Source organism: Hippopotamus amphibius, chromosome 11 (assembly GCF_030028045.1).
Source record: "Hippopotamus amphibius kiboko isolate mHipAmp2 chromosome 11, mHipAmp2.hap2, whole genome shotgun sequence".
Lineage (NCBI taxonomy): Eukaryota > Metazoa > Chordata > Mammalia > Artiodactyla > Hippopotamidae > Hippopotamus > Hippopotamus amphibius.
The window spans coordinates 1,947,401-1,967,460 of record NC_080196.1 but is presented as its reverse complement, the minus strand read 5'-3'; the positions used below and the strand labels follow the sequence as shown (position 1 = coordinate 1,967,460).

The 20,060-nt window shown below is 55.3% G+C and overlaps 1 protein-coding gene across 3 annotated transcripts; it reads left to right on the top strand.

Annotated features, from left to right (window-relative positions):
• Positions 1-4,714: 4,714 nt before the first annotated feature.
• SERPINB6 (serpin family B member 6) lies at positions 4,715-19,787 on the top strand. 3 transcript variants are annotated; one of them, XM_057698295.1, is made up of 7 exons: positions 4,715-4,799; positions 13,670-13,844; positions 15,774-15,923; positions 16,669-16,786; positions 17,686-17,828; positions 18,950-19,105; positions 19,256-19,787. In XM_057698295.1, the coding sequence occupies exons 2-7, from the start codon at positions 13,680-13,682 to the stop codon at positions 19,655-19,657; spliced, it is 1,134 nt and encodes a 377-aa protein (XP_057554278.1). In that variant the 5' UTR covers positions 4,715-4,799; positions 13,670-13,679; the 3' UTR covers positions 19,658-19,787. The 3 variants fall into 3 exon arrangements, with proteins under 3 accessions (XP_057554278.1, XP_057554279.1, XP_057554277.1); XM_057698296.1 differs by having other exon boundaries at positions 4,746-4,936; XM_057698294.1 differs by having other exon boundaries at positions 4,746-5,044.
• Positions 19,788-20,060: the final 273 nt, after the last annotated feature.

Sequence of the window (20,060 nt, the reverse complement as noted above, 5' to 3'; positions counted from 1 at the left end):
TAACTCAGATTTTAAGTGACAGTATAATTGCAAAATAACTGAGTAAAGTAGAATGACTGAAACCCAGATTCTGAAGAAGATCTTCCAGGTTGCAGGTTATTCACAGCACAGGTGAACCCCCTTTAAGCCTCACAGAGCCTCACCTGTGGGCACCTGTCCTTCAGGTGCTGGGTGAGTGCAAATTTCACCTGAGCCATTAAAGACCTAAAATAAAAGCAAATACTTACCAAGCTGGAAATAAGCAGTGTTGCTTTGCTTCACTGTTGTACTCTTGACAAAACAATCATTTTTCAGTTTAGGTTTTCCTTTAAACCAATTCCCTAATTTCCTAGTATTTTATAGTTGTTTCTGATTGTCGCTATTCAGAAAGCGGATGACATGCTCAACTCTGTCCTTTCCTTAAAACACACCTTGCTTCCCGCTTGCCTGCAGCTCTGGCCAGCACTGTCTTCCTCCTCATGGCCAAGTTTCTCCAAGAGCTGCCACCACGTCTCTTTATGATCGGATCCCTCCCACTCACTCCGGCGTTTGTCCCACTGTCATCGAGCGGACTGTCGACCTGGAGTGAGAAGGGGCCTCTCTCTGTCCTAGCTCTCCATGTCCTCCAGGACTAGCTGCTGATGCTCTGGCCTCACCGCCCGTCGTCCAGCTTCTTCCTGCCCTTCTCCTCAGTCTTCCTGGCTTCGTGCTCTTTTTGTAACATGCTGATCGGTGTGGCTTTGGCTCCTGTCCTCAGACGGATGCCTTCCTGACAAACAGGCGCGGCTGGGCCAGGGCCTCCTGCCCGTGGCTTCCGGCACCTACATCCCGCACCTGAGTCTGTTTCTACCCGTCTCCTGGGCGTCACCACCTAATGCCTCCCAAGCACCATGAGCCCCTTTTGACTCAAACCAATTCTCCATTTGACCCCGACCCTCCCCTTCCCTCATATTCTCTCAGTTAATTAATCACCATGCATCCAGTTATCCGAGTTAGACTAGTAAAAGGCACCTGGGACTCCACTCTTTCCCCGGTCCCGCCCCCCAGTCCCCCTGGTCATCAGCTCCTGCGACGTCTGCCTCCAGCACCACCAGCACCAGCACCAGCACTGCTGAGGTTTAGGCCCACCTGCCTGTGCTCTGGTCCCTGAAGCCCACCCCCGATGGGCCCCTGCCGCCCTCCCTTCTGTGTCTGATCCATCCTAAGGGCCAGTGCTAGAGTCAGAAAGCCGAACAAGGGAGGGAGGGCGGGCGGGCAGGACATGAATGAATCAAAGAATGAGCCCAGGGACTCCGCCAGCTGGAAGCCTGCAGGGTCCCCATCGCCTCACCTAGAACCCCAATTCCTCAGAACGGCCTCCGGGCTCTTTCCAGGCCAGCCCTGCCCCACCCTTTCAACCCTACTCAGCCTTACCTTGGCCACACCCTGGCCCACAGCTTCTACCCCACCCTGAAGGCACCTCCCTCCCACGAGCCCTTTCACACCCAGGGACTCTGCCTGGTCGGTTCCTCCTCCTCTCTCCACCTGGACGATCCCTCCACCCCCGAGACCCAGCTCCACTGCCTCCCCCGTGGATCCGTCCTGAGCCCCTCAGCACCACTGGCTCCGTCCTTCTGTTCCCATCACAGCATGTGCGTGTCCATCAGAGGCAAACCCACCCCCCTGAGACACAGTCTCTCTTCCCCATCCGTCTGAACGGCGAGAAGAGGAAGGACCGTACCGGACACAGTACTCAATACAATAAACGTCTAACACGCGGAGCGCGGGGTTTTCCAGCTCTGTGACCTAGCGGGGCTCCGAGGGTGTGAAGGTGCTGTGGGTCCAAGCATCTGGGTATGAAAGGCGGTTTCTGGTTTGAAAAAAAAAAAGTCACTTTTTCTCAATTTAAAAAGTGAGGGTGGGGGTAGGGGTGGGGGGGATGGAGCACTGTCTCCAGAGCGGGAGAGCACCGCCTGCCTGCGCCGCTGGGTCCTGCGCCCCCGCGGTGGATGGTCTTAACTGTGGTTGTGGAAGCAGCACACCCACACTGGATTCCCCAGGAGTTCCAGGGAGGAGACCAAGAGGTCAATGTTAGGTGTGTGTCGAAGGACCGTGGGTTTACCCCACTTGCAGGTCACAGTGACACTTTAGGGAAGCAGAGCCAGTGGGATAAGGAATCCTCTCTAGCACGTGGTCCCCACGTGCCTGGGAGGAAAGCTGGGGTGATCACCCAGAAAAACATGTTCCAGGATTGGTGCCTGAACCTCTGCTAGGTGGAAAGAAGGCAGGGTCTTTGCCCCCGTCCCAGAAAGCACTGGAAGGAAGCCGAGCTCTTTGCAATAAATCCAGGGGCAGGGGGCGTGGTGGGAGCACGGTTGTCCTGCCCTCCCAGGCCGGGATGGAGCTCAGGGTCCTTTCCAAACTGTCTGTCAAGGGGAGATGTGGAGGAGCTTGGGTCCACCTCCCAGCTGTGCACGTGTGGCTGGGGAGATGCAAAGAGCAGCCGGCAGCAGCTTCGTAAATAGTGACCCACAAGTTTTCTGGGGTAGAAAAAATTGAGGGCAATTTTCCAAACACTTTTCTCCTGGGAAGGAAAAGAGGGCGCTCACCTCGCAGAGGAAGGGAGTGTGCATCCTGTACTCACCTGCTGCCTGCAGTCTCATCATTTTACCCACTTTGGGCAGAGTCTGATTTTAAACTGGCTTCTTTGATGACCTGTCACTGGCAGAAGGCAAGGCTATGTGCATTTTGTCCTTAGCAAGGGTCCAGCTCTGTGGTCACGGCCTCAGAACATGCTGTCTGCTTTCCGCCTGGTCTGTGTCTTTCAGAAGTGACCTGTGACTCACATTTTTCAAGTGAATCTCAGGGAGTGGCTGCTCCGGTTTCTTGGGAAGAACTCTTGGGCAATCAGATGTGAAGAGCTCTTAAGGATGGGCGGTTGCTAACAGGATGTGCTCTACGTCACGTGGATGTCTCCTGTTGTTTATAGGAAACATTGCAGTGTTCACTGTCTGTAAGGAAACCAGATAGATGTAGATAGTTGTCTGGAACTTATTTTATGTCCTCGGTTGGAGGGCAGAGGTTCGAGCCCTGGACCAGTCTCAGAGTTCTGCACTAGAGATGTGTGGTAAATATCCATATCATTGGGTTAGTAAGCTATTGACCTAATCGTGGGCGGTTTAACTCATTGGGGTAAGTTTTTGTTGCTCATCTAAGGCTCCAGTTGACTATTTAGAGATGGCCTTTCTTGGCTCATTCACTGTGATCTGACTTTTAAAAGACATGGCTAAATCAACCCACATCCCTCTCTACCACGGACATAAGGTAGAAACGCTCTTCATGTTTTAGGAGTCAATGCACGCAATGCTGAAAAATGCACACGGAACACAATTGTGTTAGTGGCACAAAAGTCACAGTGAGAGGCCTGCTGTCAGGGCCTCTCCTCCTTTTGTGCTGGAGCTGCACGGTCAGCAGGACAAGTACTGATTCAGGGAGATGTTTACTGGCTGCTCTGTGGTCTGGTTGTGGGTGAATGCTCTAATGTCAAAACTGACTTGTGTTAAATGACCCGGACTGTGTCCCACTAGGGAGGAAAAGGAGTCAGGGTTGCCAGACTAAGAACTTCAACTGGAGTGGAGGCAGTAGCTAGTCTTGGCTGAACCTGACTGATCACTGAGGTCATCCCTGGAGGAAGGGAAAAGTCTGTTACTGTGACAAGTTGCAGCTGTTCTTGCAGAGTCCTTGGAGCTTTTGTGGTTTGGCCCAGTTCAAAAGTCCGTGATTCTACCTGGTGAGGCCGTGGCTAAGTCCACCCCTTGACGCCCTTCCAGATCCATTTAAAACCCTGTGACAAAGTGACTCAACTTTATTTTTCATTTCACAATATATCTATGTTGCTTATTTCTGTGAAAAGATAAGCTGGAAGGATAAAACTGAGCTAATAAACTTGGGGTGAAAAGGACTGGAGAAGATAAGGGTAGAAGTGAGATATCTCGAGGCTTCCTCAATGTTTACTACTTTAAAAATAAAATTAGGGTCTTCCTGGTGGCGCAGTGGTTAAGAATCTGCCTGCCAATGCAGGGGACACAGATTCACGCCCTGGTGTGGGAGGATCCCACATGCCAGTAGAGCAGCTAGGCCCGTGGGCCACAACTGCTGAGCCTGTGTTCTAGAGCCCGCGAGCCACAGCTATTGAGCCCACGTGCCACAACTACTGAAGCCCATGCACCTAGAGCCCACGCTCTGCAACAGAGAAGCCACGGCAATGAGAAGCCTGCGCACCGCAAGGAAGAGCAGCCCCTGCTCTCCGCAACTAGAGAAAGCCCGTGCGCAGCAATGAAGACCGAAGTCAGCCAATAAACAAATAAATTTAAATAAATAAAATAAAATAAAATAAAATTAAATTAAAAGTCACACCTGGGGGAGGGATGGCGCGGTTTGCTGCTGGCATCTAGCGGGTAGAGGGGCCAGGACAGCCCTTCCACAGCAAAGAATTATCCGGCTCGGAGGTAAATACAGTGTGGATGCTGAAAGCCTCTGGCTGAGGCTAAGGGCGGAGGAGCCACTAAGCCATCTGAGCTTTCCAGAATTGAACTTATTTTCAAGACGAGGCTAGCATCTTCCCCCCTGCAGTCACCCGAGCCCTTTCCGTTCTCCAGGACTGCTCCCAGGTGGCGCGGTCCCAGCGCTGGGACCGGAAGGGACGCGGCGGCGCCCCTGGCGCCCCTCCGCCCCGCCTCCGCCCCGCCCCCGCCGGCCCCGCCCCCGCCGCCGCGGTATTTGGGGCCCCCGGCGCGGCCGTTGCCTCCGCTGCCGCCCCGCCCGCCCCGACCGCGCGCTCGGTACGTGTTGGGGTCGGGCCTGCGCGCGAGGCCGGGAGGCGGGGAGGCGGGGAGCGGGCGGCCGTGGCCGCTGAGGCCGGAGGGGCGGGCGCGCCCCGCGGGGCTCCCCTCTCGGATCCGGCGGACGTGACGGCGCGGTGAGTGTGACCGCCCCGCGGGGACGCGGAGACCCTCGCGCCCGCCCGCGCCTGCATGGGGGCGGCGCCCAGCCTGCCCGGGGCCCGCGCCGGGCCGCGCGCGCACAGGTGACCCCGCGGGCGCCGGGGGCCCGGGGGGGGGGGGGAGGGGGTGCCGGGGGGAGGGGCGGGGCCGCGGAGAGGCCGGGGGGGGCGGGGGTGCCGGGGGGGGTGCCGGGGGAGGGGGGGCGGGGCCGCGGAGAGGTCGGGGGGTGCCGGGGGGGGTGCCGGGGGAGGGGGGGCGGGGCCGCGGAGAGGCCGGGGGGTGCCGGGGGGGCGGGGGGTGCCGGGGGGGTGCCGGGGGGAGGGGCGGGGCGGGGCCGCGGAGAGGTCGGGGGGTGCCGGGGGGGGCGGGGGTGCCGGGGGGGGTGCCGGGGGAGGGGGGGCGGGGCCGCGGAGAGGTCGGGGGGTGCCGGGGGGGCGGGGGGTGTCGGGGGGGTGCCGGGGGGAGGGGCGGGGCGGGGCCGCGGAGAGGTCGGGGGGTGCCGGGGGGGCGGGGGGTGTCGGGGGGGTGCCGGGGGGAGGGGCGGGGCGGGGCCGCGGAGAGGCCGGGGGGTGCCGGGGGTGCCGGGGGGGGGGGTGCCGGGGGAGGGGGGCGGGGCCGCGGAGAGGCCGGGGGGTGCCGGGGGTGCCGGGGGGGGGTGCCGGGGGAGGGGGGCGGGGCCGCGGAGAGGTCGGGGGGTGCCGGGGGGTGTGCCGGGCGTCCCCCGCCCGCCCGGGGGCCTGCGCTGCGGGGCCTGCGAGGCGCCCCGGCCGCGAGGGTGACCGCCAGGGCCGTTGCGGAGCGCGTGACGTCCGCTGCTGCTGAAACTGGCTGCCGGCTGAAGAGGACGAGAGCGGGCAGCGTCGGGGCCGGGGGGCCGCGCGGGAGGTTTGCGTCGCACCTGGGCTTTGCGTGCTGGGCGCCCTGGGCACGTCGGTCGCTTCCTTCCCTTCCGCCCATGAAGCTCAGTCTGGGGAACAGAGTGTGGAGAATCAGTCTTCACCTGCGGCCAGGAGTGCGCGGCTGCTGGGGGCGGCCGGGGGCGGCCGGGGCCGCGTGGGCACGTTTGCCTCGCGGCCCGCCTGGGCACGCCGCCTGCTGCCCCCCGGGTGGGTGTGTGGCACGACTGAGGTGGGGAGGGCGCGCGTGGAAAGTAACCTTTGGCTTGAGGTCCGGCGAGGCTGATGACCAGGAAGCGCTGCTATCTGCGATCTGGGCGGGTCGCAGCGTTTCCCTACCCCTCCTCAGGAACTGCATCCCCGGCTTCTGCCACCGCGGACAGAGGTCACCCTCTTAGTCATGCTGGGTCATGTACACTGAGGATTGAAAACCGTGTGAGGCCAGTTCCAACCCAAGGCATCTTATTTCAGTTCAGCTTCTTGCTGGTAACTCCAACCAGTAAGAGTAGAGTGAAACGAGAGCGAATGGAGTCACCATTCTCTTCCGTTTATACAAAGAGCAGCCTACGTCACACCAAGTATTTGTCGTTAGACCCCGGCGAAGGCCACACACCTTACATTGCCAAGCTTGCTGGACCTGAGATCAGGCCTGGACGTCAGCAGAAAGAAAATAATGTGTAGTTCTACCCACCAGTTACTGAATACCCGCTCTGTCAGGCATTGGTTTATCTAATCCTCACGGTAAACATATAAAGTAGAAGGAATCACCTATTTACATATTAGACAACACACACACACACACACACACACACGACATTGTCCATTCATGAAACCTCAATCCTGGTTTTTATGTTCATGATTAAATGTCATTTATATTTTTAAAAGGCATATTGTTATTGAAGCAGTAAATAATTTTGAAATATATGATGAACTTTGCATGCGTGTGTGTGCACATATTAAGGGCACTTTTGGCTCTTATATACAGAAGCTAAAAAAGTAGGGGCTTGGAAAGCCGTTGGTAGGTGTTGTGTCTGCAGGGTGGCCCTGTGCAACGTGCAGCCTTGTTACTGATACGTGCGTTGCATGGAGAAGAGCTATCCCTCGATTATAAAAATCCCCCTAGATTGTTTATAATTTTCTTTGATGTCTGGACTGTCTTTGTGGTAAACTGTTTAAATGTGTTCCTGTTTTTCTTTCCTCTTTAGAATTAGGACTTCTTTCATCTTTTTAAGATTGCTTATTGAGGATTTACTTAGTATGCGAAGTGGTAATGAAAGTCAGTTTATGAGTCTGTGGCAGGTTATTTTCAAATTCACATTTCAGGACAAACAAGAAGGATCTTAGTCAATGGTCCTCGGTGTTTGGACATTTATTTCATGATTAACAGCGGAATCAGGTAATAGGCGAGGAAATGGCTTTTAAACATAAAAATATTGTTGTACTCTGCGCATAAAAATAGTGTGTAGATTCATGACCATGTATTTAGCATCTTCCTCCCATAAAACCCTGCTAAAATGACAACAAAGGAGCCTTGTGAAGCATTAAAAACACAAGGACAGAGAACACAGACAAAGAATGGACAAGAGATGTCCGAGGTTTTGGAGGAGGGACGTGCCCAGGGGAGGGGAAACAGCCCGGAAGGGGCCGCAGGCACCACGCGGGAGGCTCTGGCACCAGCAGGGCCAGGGCTGCAGCGCAGGGCTGCAGACGAGGCCTGGGTAGAAAGCAAGCGTGTCTGCACACCGATGCGACCCCCTCAGGCCATCCTGACCCTGCAGCAGACAGCCCCCCACCCTGCCTCACCCGGAACCCAGGAGGAGATCAGGTGTCACCCCTTCAGGATCTCAGGGGCCCCCAGGATTGCGGGTCCCATAGAACCCCCCCAGCCCATACCCTGCCTGCAGCCGGACCGGTGGCGCCTGCATTTGTTGGTTCCTCCACAGAAACAGCTGCTCACCCTGTGATCACACACATCCCACCATGTAAACAATTTCCAGCCTCGTTCTGCGTCTTCTTCTTAAAGACGACTGACATTCCAGGATCGTCAGGCATTTGTGGAAAGCCTGTGTGTGAAAGAGACCCAGATGATGTAACACCAGCACAATAACAGAAGCCCCCAGGAGAAGAGAGCCAACACAACGGACTGTGAGTGACGTTCTCCGGGGAGCTGGAGTGGAGGGCAGTGAAGAAGGAGCAGCAGAGGACAAGAAGTCTTTAGAAATTGAAGATGTAATGGCTGAGATTGGAAAAAATCAGTAGAAAGATTGCAGGAGAAAGTCAGGAGTGTCTTCCAGAAAATAGAACAGTACGTCATTGCGATGGAAAATGCAAGAGACGGAGGCAGACGAGAGCAGAGCTCTCTACCTGCAGAGAGCAGCCGAGCAGTCCCCAGTGCCCTACAAATACCGCTTCTGTGCCTGCCACTCGTGCTGGAAGGAGGTACAGAAAAAGAGAACAGAGTCAACCTTTAGGGAACTGACAAGTGCCTTAAATATTCCCAGAGAGGGACTTCCCTGGCGGTCCAGTGGTTCAAGACTCCACGCTTCCAGTGCAGGGGATGTGGTTCGATCCCTGGTTGGGGAACTAAGATCCCACATGCTGTGCGGTGTGGCCATAAAGTGAAAACAAAAAAGTTTCCCGGGAGGAAGGGAAATTTTCTTGATTTGCGAGATCGAGGGGGCCACCAAGTACACAGCAGAAGGAGAGACGCCCTGTCTGGAGTGACATTCAGAATATCCGGGATGAGGGTCAGATTTCATGAGTTTCCAAAGACTGGGGAGCCGGGAGGAGGGATGGAACTGGGGTTGGAATGTCTTCAGAGGATGTTGTGGGCAAAGGGGTGTCTGGGGGGTTAGCAGGGCTCACACTGAAGAGCAGTGGTTCCGGGGTGGAACCTTGTGGGTGGTGTGGCTGGGAGGCGTGGGATCCACCCATCAGTATAAGGGAAGAGGAGGGTGGGACCCCTGTAGCACAGATGGATGCCTCTGAGTTCAGCTGTGCTTGAGGAAAGATGGGCCAGGCCGGGGTGGTGGGGGGGACTTCACGTGGCGTCCCCTTCACAGGGTGGTGTGCGAGGGACTTTGCCACAGCAGCACCGAGACGCATGCGCTCCTTGAGGATTCGAGGATTCCGTTTTGCGGTTTATAACTTTTCCATGAAAGGAAACCAAGAGAGGGCCTCATACTTGGTATCTTTGGACTGGGGAAAAAATCCAAAATGGATGTAAGACCTTGTTGTTGCTGTAAAGGGAGGGTGTTTGAGATCAACATCTCGAGATAAAGAGAACCCCACCAGCCCAGTTGTGACGGTTTGAGCACAAGGAAGGAAACAAACATCCGCGAATGGAAATATCTTGTTTATAGAAGTCATGAGGCTGTTAATAAACTCAGATGAGGCAAACAAGACGAGCTTTAAAAAAGGCGCGAGAGGGTTTCAGTCCTGGTTCAGGAAATGCTGTCTGCTGCCCCGCGATGATTGCTGTGTAAAAAGTGGTTATTTCGGGTTCTGAGGTTAATGAGCCCGGCAGTTACACAAACCAACCTAAAGGCCTAAAAATTAAACTCAAAGACTCGTCACCAGGTGACAGGATGGAATCTGGATTAGACAACCCGGCTGGAGGGAAACTCTGATAATATTGATACTTCATTTTAAGGAAAGACACCAGTTTACAAGGAACTGAAATTTGGTATTTGCTTGAGCCTTCGGAAAATCCCAGCAAAGTGGGAACTGAAGCTCAGACACCTCCCCGCCCCAGGTCCTGGGCTGTACCTGGCTGTCAGAGTGAGTGGCTCGGGGAGGCGGCTGGGCTGGCACAATGGCCTGTGTGGGGAGGGGATGGTCCCTTAAGATTAATGTCACCCAGAGAACCGTTAAAATAAGCATCGCTGTCACCTTAGGAAAGGTATGAAAAGATGTAGCAGAGGTAAAGTAGACTCATGGTGTGAATACCTTTGTGCTTGACTTAAGTACAGGTGTAGAAATGTTTTGTAACCATTGTACTGTTTTGTGCAGTTTTAAAGGTGTTTGGAAATCGTAGGTGATGCTAGCTTAACTAGATTTGCAGGTCTTGATTTATTAGGTTTATAGGAATTTAAACATTTACTAGGTTTGGTTGTGAAATTTGTTAAGTTCGCTTTAAAAGGTGTTTAAAGCATTACAAATCTGGCATATTAAAATGTGTAGCCAGTGCTTAAATATTTAAGAAAAAATAATTTCTTTGCTGTGTAAACAGTGTGGTTTGTTTGAGAAAAAAAAGATTATTTTTGCCAGACTGACAGCTAACTGACCAATGACTAGAGTGTTTTAGTAGGGAATGTTGTTCCCTGTCTATGAAAATTCCTCTTAGGGAATGAAAATCCCTGCGCCCACCAGCAGGGTGATAGACTGTGCGAGAGGGGGCTGGTAGATCATTCCTGGTATCTGAGAGACTGAAAAAATTACTGAAAGGGTTTGACTGATGTGTCGGATGTTTGGGGAAAGGTTGCCACAGGTATACAGAGAATTAAAGAATCGGGGGAGGCAGTATTCAGGTGAGGAAAAGCAGTGTGGAGTGAAGGAGGGGAAACGCAGCCTTGTGTACTATGGGGCTCAGCACGAACCCCCCCCCACCCCGTTATCACAGAGCAAGCCGTGCGGGGGGCCGGGGGCAGCCGTGTAAGAGGCCCTGTGGTCGTGTGAGATCTCCTTCAGCACTAAAGGCCTTTTAAACCTGGGTGTGTGTGTGTTAATTTCATAAAAGGAAAAATGAACCCCCCCCAACATAACATAGGCATATTGTAAAAATGCGGAAAAATATAAAAAACAACCCAGAAGCACTTGGCGTACAATATTTCCTTCCATTCTCTGCCTATAAGTTATGCTCAATGTGCTTTTCTGCCTAATTTACATAGATAAGATTTTAAAAGTGTATCTATAGCTTTACATCTTCTATTTTCACTTAATTTTGTATATTCGTGTGACATTAGGATGATTTTTTTAAAAAAACTGTTACCTCCACTAATATCCTGTCATGAATGTGGTCCTCTGTTGTTGAGCATTTTAAGATCTTTTTCTGTAGCTTATGAAATACTTAATAGTTGTTTTTATACTCTCATGAAATCCCTGGACGTGGAATTTTTGGTTTGAACAGTATGACTGTTTTCATGGCATTTTCTTTTCTACCTTTTTGTTTTTACATAGTTCTAAACTGCACTGGACATATTGGAGTACCTGTTTATAGCATCATTTGCCTAATGTAGGAAGGAATGCCTGTCTTTGTCAGTACTGGAAATGAATGGTTTCTGAATTTTTAAAGTGCGTGTTTTTGAAAGGGTGTCTTGAATTTGCTCTCCACCCAGCTCTGTGTTTGGGGGGGCATAGTGACTAGGGGGTGAACTCCAGAGCCACAGGCCTGGCGCCCCACCCCTGCTCTGCTGCTTGGAGCCCTGCTGGGCTCGGTTTTTTTTAAATCAGCTCTTTTTGGAGCCATTTTACTCCATTCTCGCAGTTTTACGCGTATCCCCTTGGTTCTGGCTGCTCTGCAGGTCGACCATCACACAGTTTGCTAATTGTGCTTGTTCTGTTATTTCCGATAACTTCCCTCCTCGCTGTGTGTCCTGAGCTGCCCGGAGCCTGAAATATCAGAGCAGTTCACACCTCCCCGAGCTCCTGTTTGGGGAACCAGATCGCTGCCCCTAGTGTCCTGTCCTCAGTGACAGGGAAAGTGCAGGAAGCATAGTTTCCTGTTTGATTTCAGGACCTTTATGGAGAGTGAGCCGTTCAGTTATCTCACGATGAAAGTATTTTCTTCCATAAGAGTATCCGGAACGTTTCCGATACACCTCTGGGGCATCGTTGATTTACTGCTTCCTTTTCGTTTAGTGATTTTACAAGGTGTGGGTATGATTTTACCTTTAACGGCCATCAGCCGTTGTCAGTTGAGCAAAGGATACTATTAGCGGCCTCCCTGTGGCCTCTGAAGACAGATGAATTTTTGCCTTTTTCTGTATTAGTGTTAAGTTATTGGATGTTAAAGATGGAAGAGAGCTGGGGAGGGAGATTCTTCTTCTTTTCTGGGTTCTTTCTGGCCAGTCTAGTCATTAAATTGACGTCAGACAGATCAACGGGAGAAAACCAATCGTGTTTAATTTTGCATGGTGGGCTCCCTGAAGACAGGAGGCTCAAGGAAGTGACGAAGCAGGCAGCTTTTATACCTTCCAGAAAAAGAAACAGTTGTCTGTGCAGAGTTGACAAAACAGCGGGGTTTTTACTTGAGGTAGCAAGTTAGTGAAGAAGTAACAAGCTTTGTTTGTTCGGCCTTTTCGGCCTTGAACTTCCCATCTCTGATCACAAGGGTGTCTATCTACCTCCTGCTACACGGAGGGTATCGTCACATGGAAATTTATTTTCCGCTTTCAGGGGGACAGAGGAGGGACAGAGTGTCCTTTTTGCACCAGCTGTCTCTCAGGTCACTTTCATGCCAGATAATCAGTGTGCTTCAGTGGGGTATTTTGGGGTGGCTGCCCTGAACCCCATCAGGAGCACAGATGGTCTGCTGCACCCCCTCCTCGTGCAGGGAGCAGAAGTCAGGGAGCCGACGCAGGGCCCGGAGCTGGGGCTGCGGACCTGGTCTCCCTGCCTTTTCCTCTGGGTCTCCTGCTCTGTTTTTCCCAGTTTAGTGTTTAAGACCAAAGCCACTTTCTATTGAGGAACTATTGGTCTTTCAGCTATAATTCCCTTCACACGATAAGCAGAAGGGTGCTGATTTCTCTGTGGCCCCAGTAGACACCGAGGGCTGGCCAGGCAGTGCTGTCCTGGTAGGGGCTGAGGGCAGATCAGTGACAGAAAGGTCGGAGCCTGAAACAGATTCGCCAGATGCTGCCAGAGACAGAGTGCTGCATGAATGGCGTGCGGATGGTAAAATGGAAGCTTGGATGGGGGAGGGGGCTCGCGGGACGTCTCCTTGGCCAGGTGGCCTTGCAGCAGACCTAACATTCAGGGCCCTACACCCCTGTCCTTCCTTGGTTCATGGAGGGCCGTGGGAACACAGCCTCTCCTGGTGGACTGGCCCTCTTGGTGGCCCTGTCCCCAGGCCCGAGGAAGACCTGTGTAGTGGAGGGGGCGGGGGGGGGGGGCTTCACAGACACTCGTCTGTGTCCTGATGTCTGATGGTATCAGGGACGCTAGAGACTGTGCGTCTTGCTGTGTGTCCCCAAGTGTCCTCGTCTGGAACGGGGCCAGGGGGGCCTGGGCCTGGGGGCCGTGGGGGCCTGAGGACGGGGCCTACAATTTGGGCTTTGGCACAAGCTGAGGTCTCACTGAAGGAGAACTGAGGGTCACAGGTGCTTGTTTTTAAGGCTTTTACCTCTTTGTGTGTGATTTGTCTTTTACCTTAAGGCTTCAGGTTATCTAAGTGGGGTCTTCGCTCCCACATTACAAAAACATTCAGCCATCTTTTCTTGTGTAACTGTGTGATTGGATTTATCATTTTGAATGACTTTTAAATGATAACATAATACACATAGGCCCTTGAACACACCGAACAACACAGAAATGGAAGTGAAGGCTGACCACACCTCCCGCAATTCCGCCCCCGCGGTGCCAGGATGTGGGTCCCCCCTCTCTCTCTCTGTCATCAGCATCTCTGCAACTGTGTCCACGTAGTGTTGCAAACCCACAAAGTGATGCTGAGGGCCCCCCAAAAGAAACCCAGTTGTGTGCGTGCCTGTTTGCTGCTGGCACCTAAGTGTCAGCGGTGAGATGACTAGCAGACTGAGTCGCGGTTGATGTGTCGCCTGAGTTGACGCGACGCTGTCTTTAAACCTCTCGTTTCAGACTCGGCGCCATGGACGCTCTGTCGGAAGCAAACGGCACCTTCGCCTTGACGCTTCTGAGGAAGCTGGGTGAAGACAACTCCAAAAACGTGTTTCTCTCACCCATAAGCATCTCCTCTGCCCTGGCCATGGTCTTCATGGGGGCGAAGGGAAACACCGCGGCCCAGATGTCCCAGGTACGTCCCTGAAGCCAGCTCTGGTCGTTGAGCTGGTCCTCCGTGCTGCAGATCCCAGAGGCCTTGCTCCGACACGTAACTGCCTCTGCGCTGCCCTGACCCCTGGGCCCCCCACCCGGTGTCTCTTTGGCAGGCGGCCTGGGCGTCCTGACAGCTCAGCACCTGGCTGCCAGGAGGACACGCTTGAATCAGCACGTGCTCCCCCAGCCTCTGCTCTGACGCGCTGCCGAGGCCGGGCCTGCGGCCAAGCCCAGAGCCAGCGGGAGGCTGTGCAGGGCGTGAAGGTCCAGCGCCTGGGGCCATGGTGGCGGCCGTCGTCTGTCCTCTGGCCCCCAAGGGTTCACAGCCCCCCGCACGCGGGGCACACGGACCCCTCCCAAGGCCCCCGGGTCTCATCCCTTCCTGGGGCCTGGCTCGGGCTCCACATCCAGGAGGAACAGGGCTGCTGAGGCTCCCAGGTGCAGCGCTCTGTGAGCTGAGGAGGCAAATTATGTGCCGCCCCAGCCCCACATGCCCTGGAGAGACAGGACGGGTGGCCCCAGGGTGGGGAGGTGTCAGTGCGCTCAGGCTGACAGGTACAGACCAAGGGGCCCTAAACAGCAGCAGTTACTTCCTCACAGGTCTGGAGGCCGGGTGCTGAAGGTCAAGGTTGCTTCTAACGGGTGGGTTTTCTGTATATCAGCTTTAAGTCTGCTTCCTTGAGCAAGCTCGTGCACCCGCTTGTGAGGCGGGGCTCTGTGGGGCTGCGGGACGATGTCCTGAAGCCCTTCTCCTGGCTGAGAGGGTCTCGGGGACCTGCCTTAACCTCCTAGGTTTAACAAAGTGCGCTGATCCTGCCCTTGAGGCCTGTGCCTTGAGTTTGACCTTTCCCTTAAGGCCGTCACTTACTTTCAGAATCATTTGCCAACGGGAGAGCCTGGGAGGGAGAAACATTTTCATTTTCCACCCGGCAAGTCCCGGGCTGTAAATATTTCCTTTAAATTCTGCTTGGAAATGAAAGCGTTCCCTCTTCAGCTCACCCTTCTCTTCCCTTGCACTCTCCAGGTGGCCACCGAGCCGCCTCCTTCCTGGGCATCTGCTTAGCCAGATGCACGAGTGCCCGGGGAGAGAGCCAGCCTTCCCACTGCGGCAGGTGGGGTCTCTCCTGCAGCCGCCAGCACTGGTCTCCGCGCTGTCCTTCTAGCTTTGGCCAGCTGCCGGGTCCAAAGCCAACACCCACACTTTAGCTCTGTGTTACAGCAGAACCATGCCTGGACAGCTGCCTGGACCCTCCTGTGGCTGCAAAACAAAGCGCCACACAACCGAGTGGCTGGAGTGACAGTGAGAATGTCTCAGCCTTGGTGGTCCAGCCCGCAGTGGCCGCCAGGCTCCCTCGGGACCCAGGAAGGGCCTTGGTGCTGGTGTTGGCCAGGGCCTCCATCCTCTCCCCCCGTGCGGTGTGAGCTGCCCAGGGCTGTCCACAAGGCCCCCAGCAGGACGGCTAGGACTTTCTTAGACCATGAGGGCTGGGGGACAGGACGGAGAATGTGGAGCGGCTACGCCTTTTCAGGCCCAGGCCTGGAACAGAGTCACCTCTCCTGTGTCCTGCTGGTCAGAGCGCGTCCCAGGGCCAGCCCAGACTCAAGGATGTGGCCTGTGTGTGCAGAGACGGGAGGCCTGGTGGGCAGCCTTGTCTGCAGACAGACCACAGGGAGTGGGTACACGGAACTGGCTTGCAAAGGGGCATTTCTGCTCCTGCCGTCTCTGCTCGGACTCCCTGCGGGAGGGAGGCTGGGTGGCTTCCAAGACGTGTGTTGTCTTTAACTGGGTGAGTCTTGTTGGAAGCTGCAGTGAGATCAGTGTGGTTCCCTGGCTGACGTTAGCGTTCCATCCATGTCCTGTGGTCAGGGCATCCTAAAGGTGTGGATTTTTATCTGTTTTTGATTTCAGGCACTTTCTCTAAGCAAAAGCAGCAGCGGAGGTGGAGATGTCCACCAGGGTTTCCAGAACCTTCTCACCGAAGTGAACAGGACCAGCACACAGTACTTGCTCAGAACCGCCAACAGGCTCTTTGGAGAGAAGACTTATGATTTCCTCTCGGTAAGTCATACTCGCTGCTTTTACTAAGAAGGTAGAGACCAAGGTGGGGGGAGGGCGGAGGGAGCTTGTGGTGCAGCAGGGGGCCTGCGAGCTGAGCTGCACATGGCGGGGTGACTCAGGACCCCTACCTGCGCCACCCGCGGTGGCAGCTGCTGCATACGCGGCTGCTTATGTCCCAGTGTCTTTAATTAAACTCAGGTGAAGTGAAGTGTTCAGTCCCCCGGGGGCACCAGCCATAGTTCGGGTGCTCGTAGCCGCAGGTGGCACCCTTCTGGACGGTGTGGGTTTAGAGCATGACCACGAACGCCGAGGAAGTGGTGGCGTGGGGGTGTGGGTCTCCCGCATCATGTGGGACCACGGGCCCTGGCTCACGGCCAGCAGTTCTGAAATGCAGAGGGAGCTGTGGCCTTCACCGTGGTAGGATCTCACTGGGCACGGCCTTGGCCCTGCACACGTGGCACGTGTGCATCTCAGAGCCTGTGGCCTGACCTCGCTGGTGCCGCAACTCCCATGAAGGACCGAGCGGTTTGTGGCGTTTATTTGACATCCAGACCATGATTTATGTTTATTATGAAATGGAAATGAAAACGGAGAAACTGGATTTCAGGTTAATCCCTCGTATTCGTTTGTACGTTACATATGTAAACCGTAAAACTGTCGACGTCTGACTCAGCGTGATGAAGAAGTAAGCTGGTGGCGTTGATTGTTCTGTAGCCATGCGATTATGTCCCTCTGTCTCTCCTAGTCTTTCAAAGATTCCTGCCGCAAATTCTACCAAGCAGAGATGCAGGAGCTGGACTTTGTCAACGCTGCGGAGGAGTCCAGGAAGCACATAAACACCTGGGTGGCCCAGAAGACAGAAGGTGAAGATTTGTTATTATTTCTGTTTTCAGAGTACTTTTTATTTTTCTTGGAGTGTAGTTGATGTACAATGTTGTGTTCGTGTCAGGTGTACAGCAAAGCGAGTCAGTTACACATGTACATATCTCCACTCTTTTTTAGATTCTTTTCCCACGTCGGTCGTTACAGAGTATTGAGTAGAGTTCCCTGTGCTGTACAGGAGGTGTTCTCATAGTATTTTAATCAATCTTATTGTCAGTTCCTTCACAAGACCATCAAATGTAAACAGGGATGATTTTGTTTTTCTCTCAGTAGCTGTAAACTCTGAAAATCCATGTCTGAAATGTAATCAGCGTGTACTTATCTTCTCTGGCTTGTCCCTTGTCCTCGTCAGCGCACGGGACATCTCTTCCAGAACAATCTGCACTTTAATTTTTTGTTGCCGTTAATGTTAATATAGTGTTTCTTTTCACAAATAGTGTAAAGAAAAAGTTGGATGCAGGTCTCAAGCTGCCTGCCTGCCCAGCGGTGCTCGTGCCCTGCGGGTCACCCAGCGTCACTGCAGGACACCCGCGGTCCTTAGTTCTCCTCACTTGCTACACCCTCTCACCTGCAGGACAGGCCCCTGAGTCACAGACGTCAGCCCTTGCTTTCTCTCTCCCTGTGAATTATCCTGCACGTGTTGCTTTCTTCATTTTGTGTGTTGTGTTCAACTGATGGTATTTTTCTGACCAGAGCTTTTAAGGTTTCTGTTGCTGCCTTTGGTTCAGGGGCCAGTCTCCCCGCACATGGTTGTTTGGGGGACCGTGAACACCTTGGTCTGTGCACTTGACCCCTCAAGGAGACGGCCCCGTGAGTATCGTCCTGACACCTCCGTGAGGAAGCCCGTCTGGCTCACTGGTTCCTCAATTCTTCCTTTCAGGTAAAATTACAGACTTGCTGTCTCCAAATTCAGTGAACCCCATGACTTGTCTGGTTCTCGTGAACGCCATCTACTTCAAAGGAAACTGGGACAGTCAGTTTGACAAAGAGCACACCAAGGAAAGGCCGTTCAAAGTCAGCAAGGTGAGTGTGGGTATGTCGCGATAACAGGGGAGGGTCTTGGAAACAGTCTCTGCGTTCACGCTGGTTTAGAAAACGTGCGAGAAGGCTGACCTCAAGTAACCTGTGCTCCGTGTGGCCTTAGGCAGCCCGGCCCCCGGCCCCCCAGCCGACCCGGGGCCTGCCCCTCGCCCCGCCCCTCCTCTGCCGCGTCGTCACAGGGGGTCCTCGTCGCTGCTGGCGTTCTGCCTGTACTGCAGACCCCACGGCCTCGCTCCCGGGCTCAGGGTCCTTCTTGGCTTCCCGGAACTTTTGAGATCAGGTTCAAACTCCAGACCGTGGCGCACGAAGCCCTTTGCGGCCCTGGAGCCTGCCCACGTCTCTGTCTTCACCCGTCAGTCCCCGTGTGCACCCCTTTCCCTCCAGCGGCGTCCGGAAGCCTCCCTGGCAATGCCCCGGCCCGGTCTCCGTACCCTCCTCTGAGCTCTCGCGGAGCCCTGCCCCTCACGGTGGCACCCATCTCTCGGGACCCCTCTGGCCCCTGTGCCCGTGCAGGACCAGGGAGGTCACTTGGGAGTTGTCACGATGACCAGGGCTGCGCTGACAGCAGTGGGCCTGGGAAGCACCAGCCAGGTTTTTGTTGTGTTTTAAAAGTGGAGCCACATGTGGTCGTGAAGGACAGGGGTCAGGGACAGGCAGGGATTTTGACCCCGGCATGAATGGTGTCGCCGTCCACCGAGGTGGGGAAGGCTGTCGATGGAGCAGACCTGGGGGGGAGCACGGGGAACCAGCATGGGAGGTGACGGTGGGGGCTTCTTTTATGTCCAAATGCAGGTGGCAGGTGGGCGGTAAAATATAACGCATCTGGAGTGTGGGGGGACGTCCCGGCCAGGAATGTAAACGTGGGAACTCTGTTGAACGTCACGAGGCCGAGATCAGCGGGAGAAAAGCAGCATGAGGCCTGAGCCCTGGGTAACCCAGGGTTTGGAGGCTGAAGCAGAGAAGATGAGGTGACAGGAGGGGCTGGTGTGATGTCCGGAAGCCAACAAAGTGTTTCCAGGGCCCGGAGTGGCCGGCTCTGCTGACACGTCTGGTGTGTCCACTGGGTCTTGTTTCAGCTTAATGTTTCCCGATTTCCTTTACAGGATGTGGAGAAACCTGTGCAAATGATGTTTAAGAAATCCACCTTTAAAATGACCTACATCGGGGAGATATTCACGAGGATCCTGGTACTTCCCTACGTCGGCGGAGAGCTGAACATGATCGTCCTGCTGCCGGACGAAACCACGGATCTGAGAACGGTACCTAAGCGGCGTCGCGCCCTGGGGCCGGGTCCCGTCTGCAGCCCCGCCCGGCGGGTGCCCGCCTCCCAGTGGGGGCTCTTTCTGGAGGCGCCCCGCCGGGCACGCCGCCCCGGAGTCTCCCTGAGCTCTCCTGCCCGCCTCTTGCAGGTGGAGAAGGCGCTCACTTACCAGAACTTCGTCGAGTGGACGAAGCCGGACATGATGGACGAGGAGGAGGCGGAGGTGTTCCTGCCCCGGTTTCAGCTGGAGGAGACCTACGACATGGAGGGCGTCCTTCGCAGCCTGGGCGTCCGCGACGCCTTCGAGGACAAGGCGGACTTCTCCGCCATGTCGGCCGGGAGCAACCTGCGCCTGTCCAGGGTCGTGCACAAGTCCTTTGTGGAGGTCAACGAGGAGGGCACGGAGGCGGCGGCGGCCACTGCCGCCACCATGATGCTGCGCTGCGCCAGAATCACCCCCAGGTTCTGCGCCGACCACCCTTTCCTCTTCTTCATCCAGCACAGCGGGACCGGCGGGCTTCTCTTCTGCGGCCGGTTCTGCTCCCCGTGAGCGGCCGCCGCTGCCCGGCCCCGGGTCCCGCCGGCCCTCTGGCTTCTGCCGCCCCGCCTTCCCCGATGTCCCCTGAGTGCCTGCACCCAGCGTGGCCTCGGTGCCGCCCTGAAAATAAAGGGCCTGCTGGTGCACGCCTGTGTGTCCGTGTGCTCCCGTGTCCCGCGCTCCAGGACCTGACGTTGCCGTCCGGGGCGGTGGTGGGTGGTCGCGCGCAGCAGGTCCCCCTGCTCTGTGGGCGGCCCCTCGCCCTCCCCGTCCAGGCCCCAGGGGCCGGCGGTGCTTCTCTCTCTGCGCTGCGGCCCTGCTGGTGCGGGAGCGGGGAGGAGCGGAGGCTGCGGCAGCCGCGGGGAGCGGGCCTCGGGGCCCTCCGGGGCTCTGGGCCGAAACGTGCCGCGAGCGC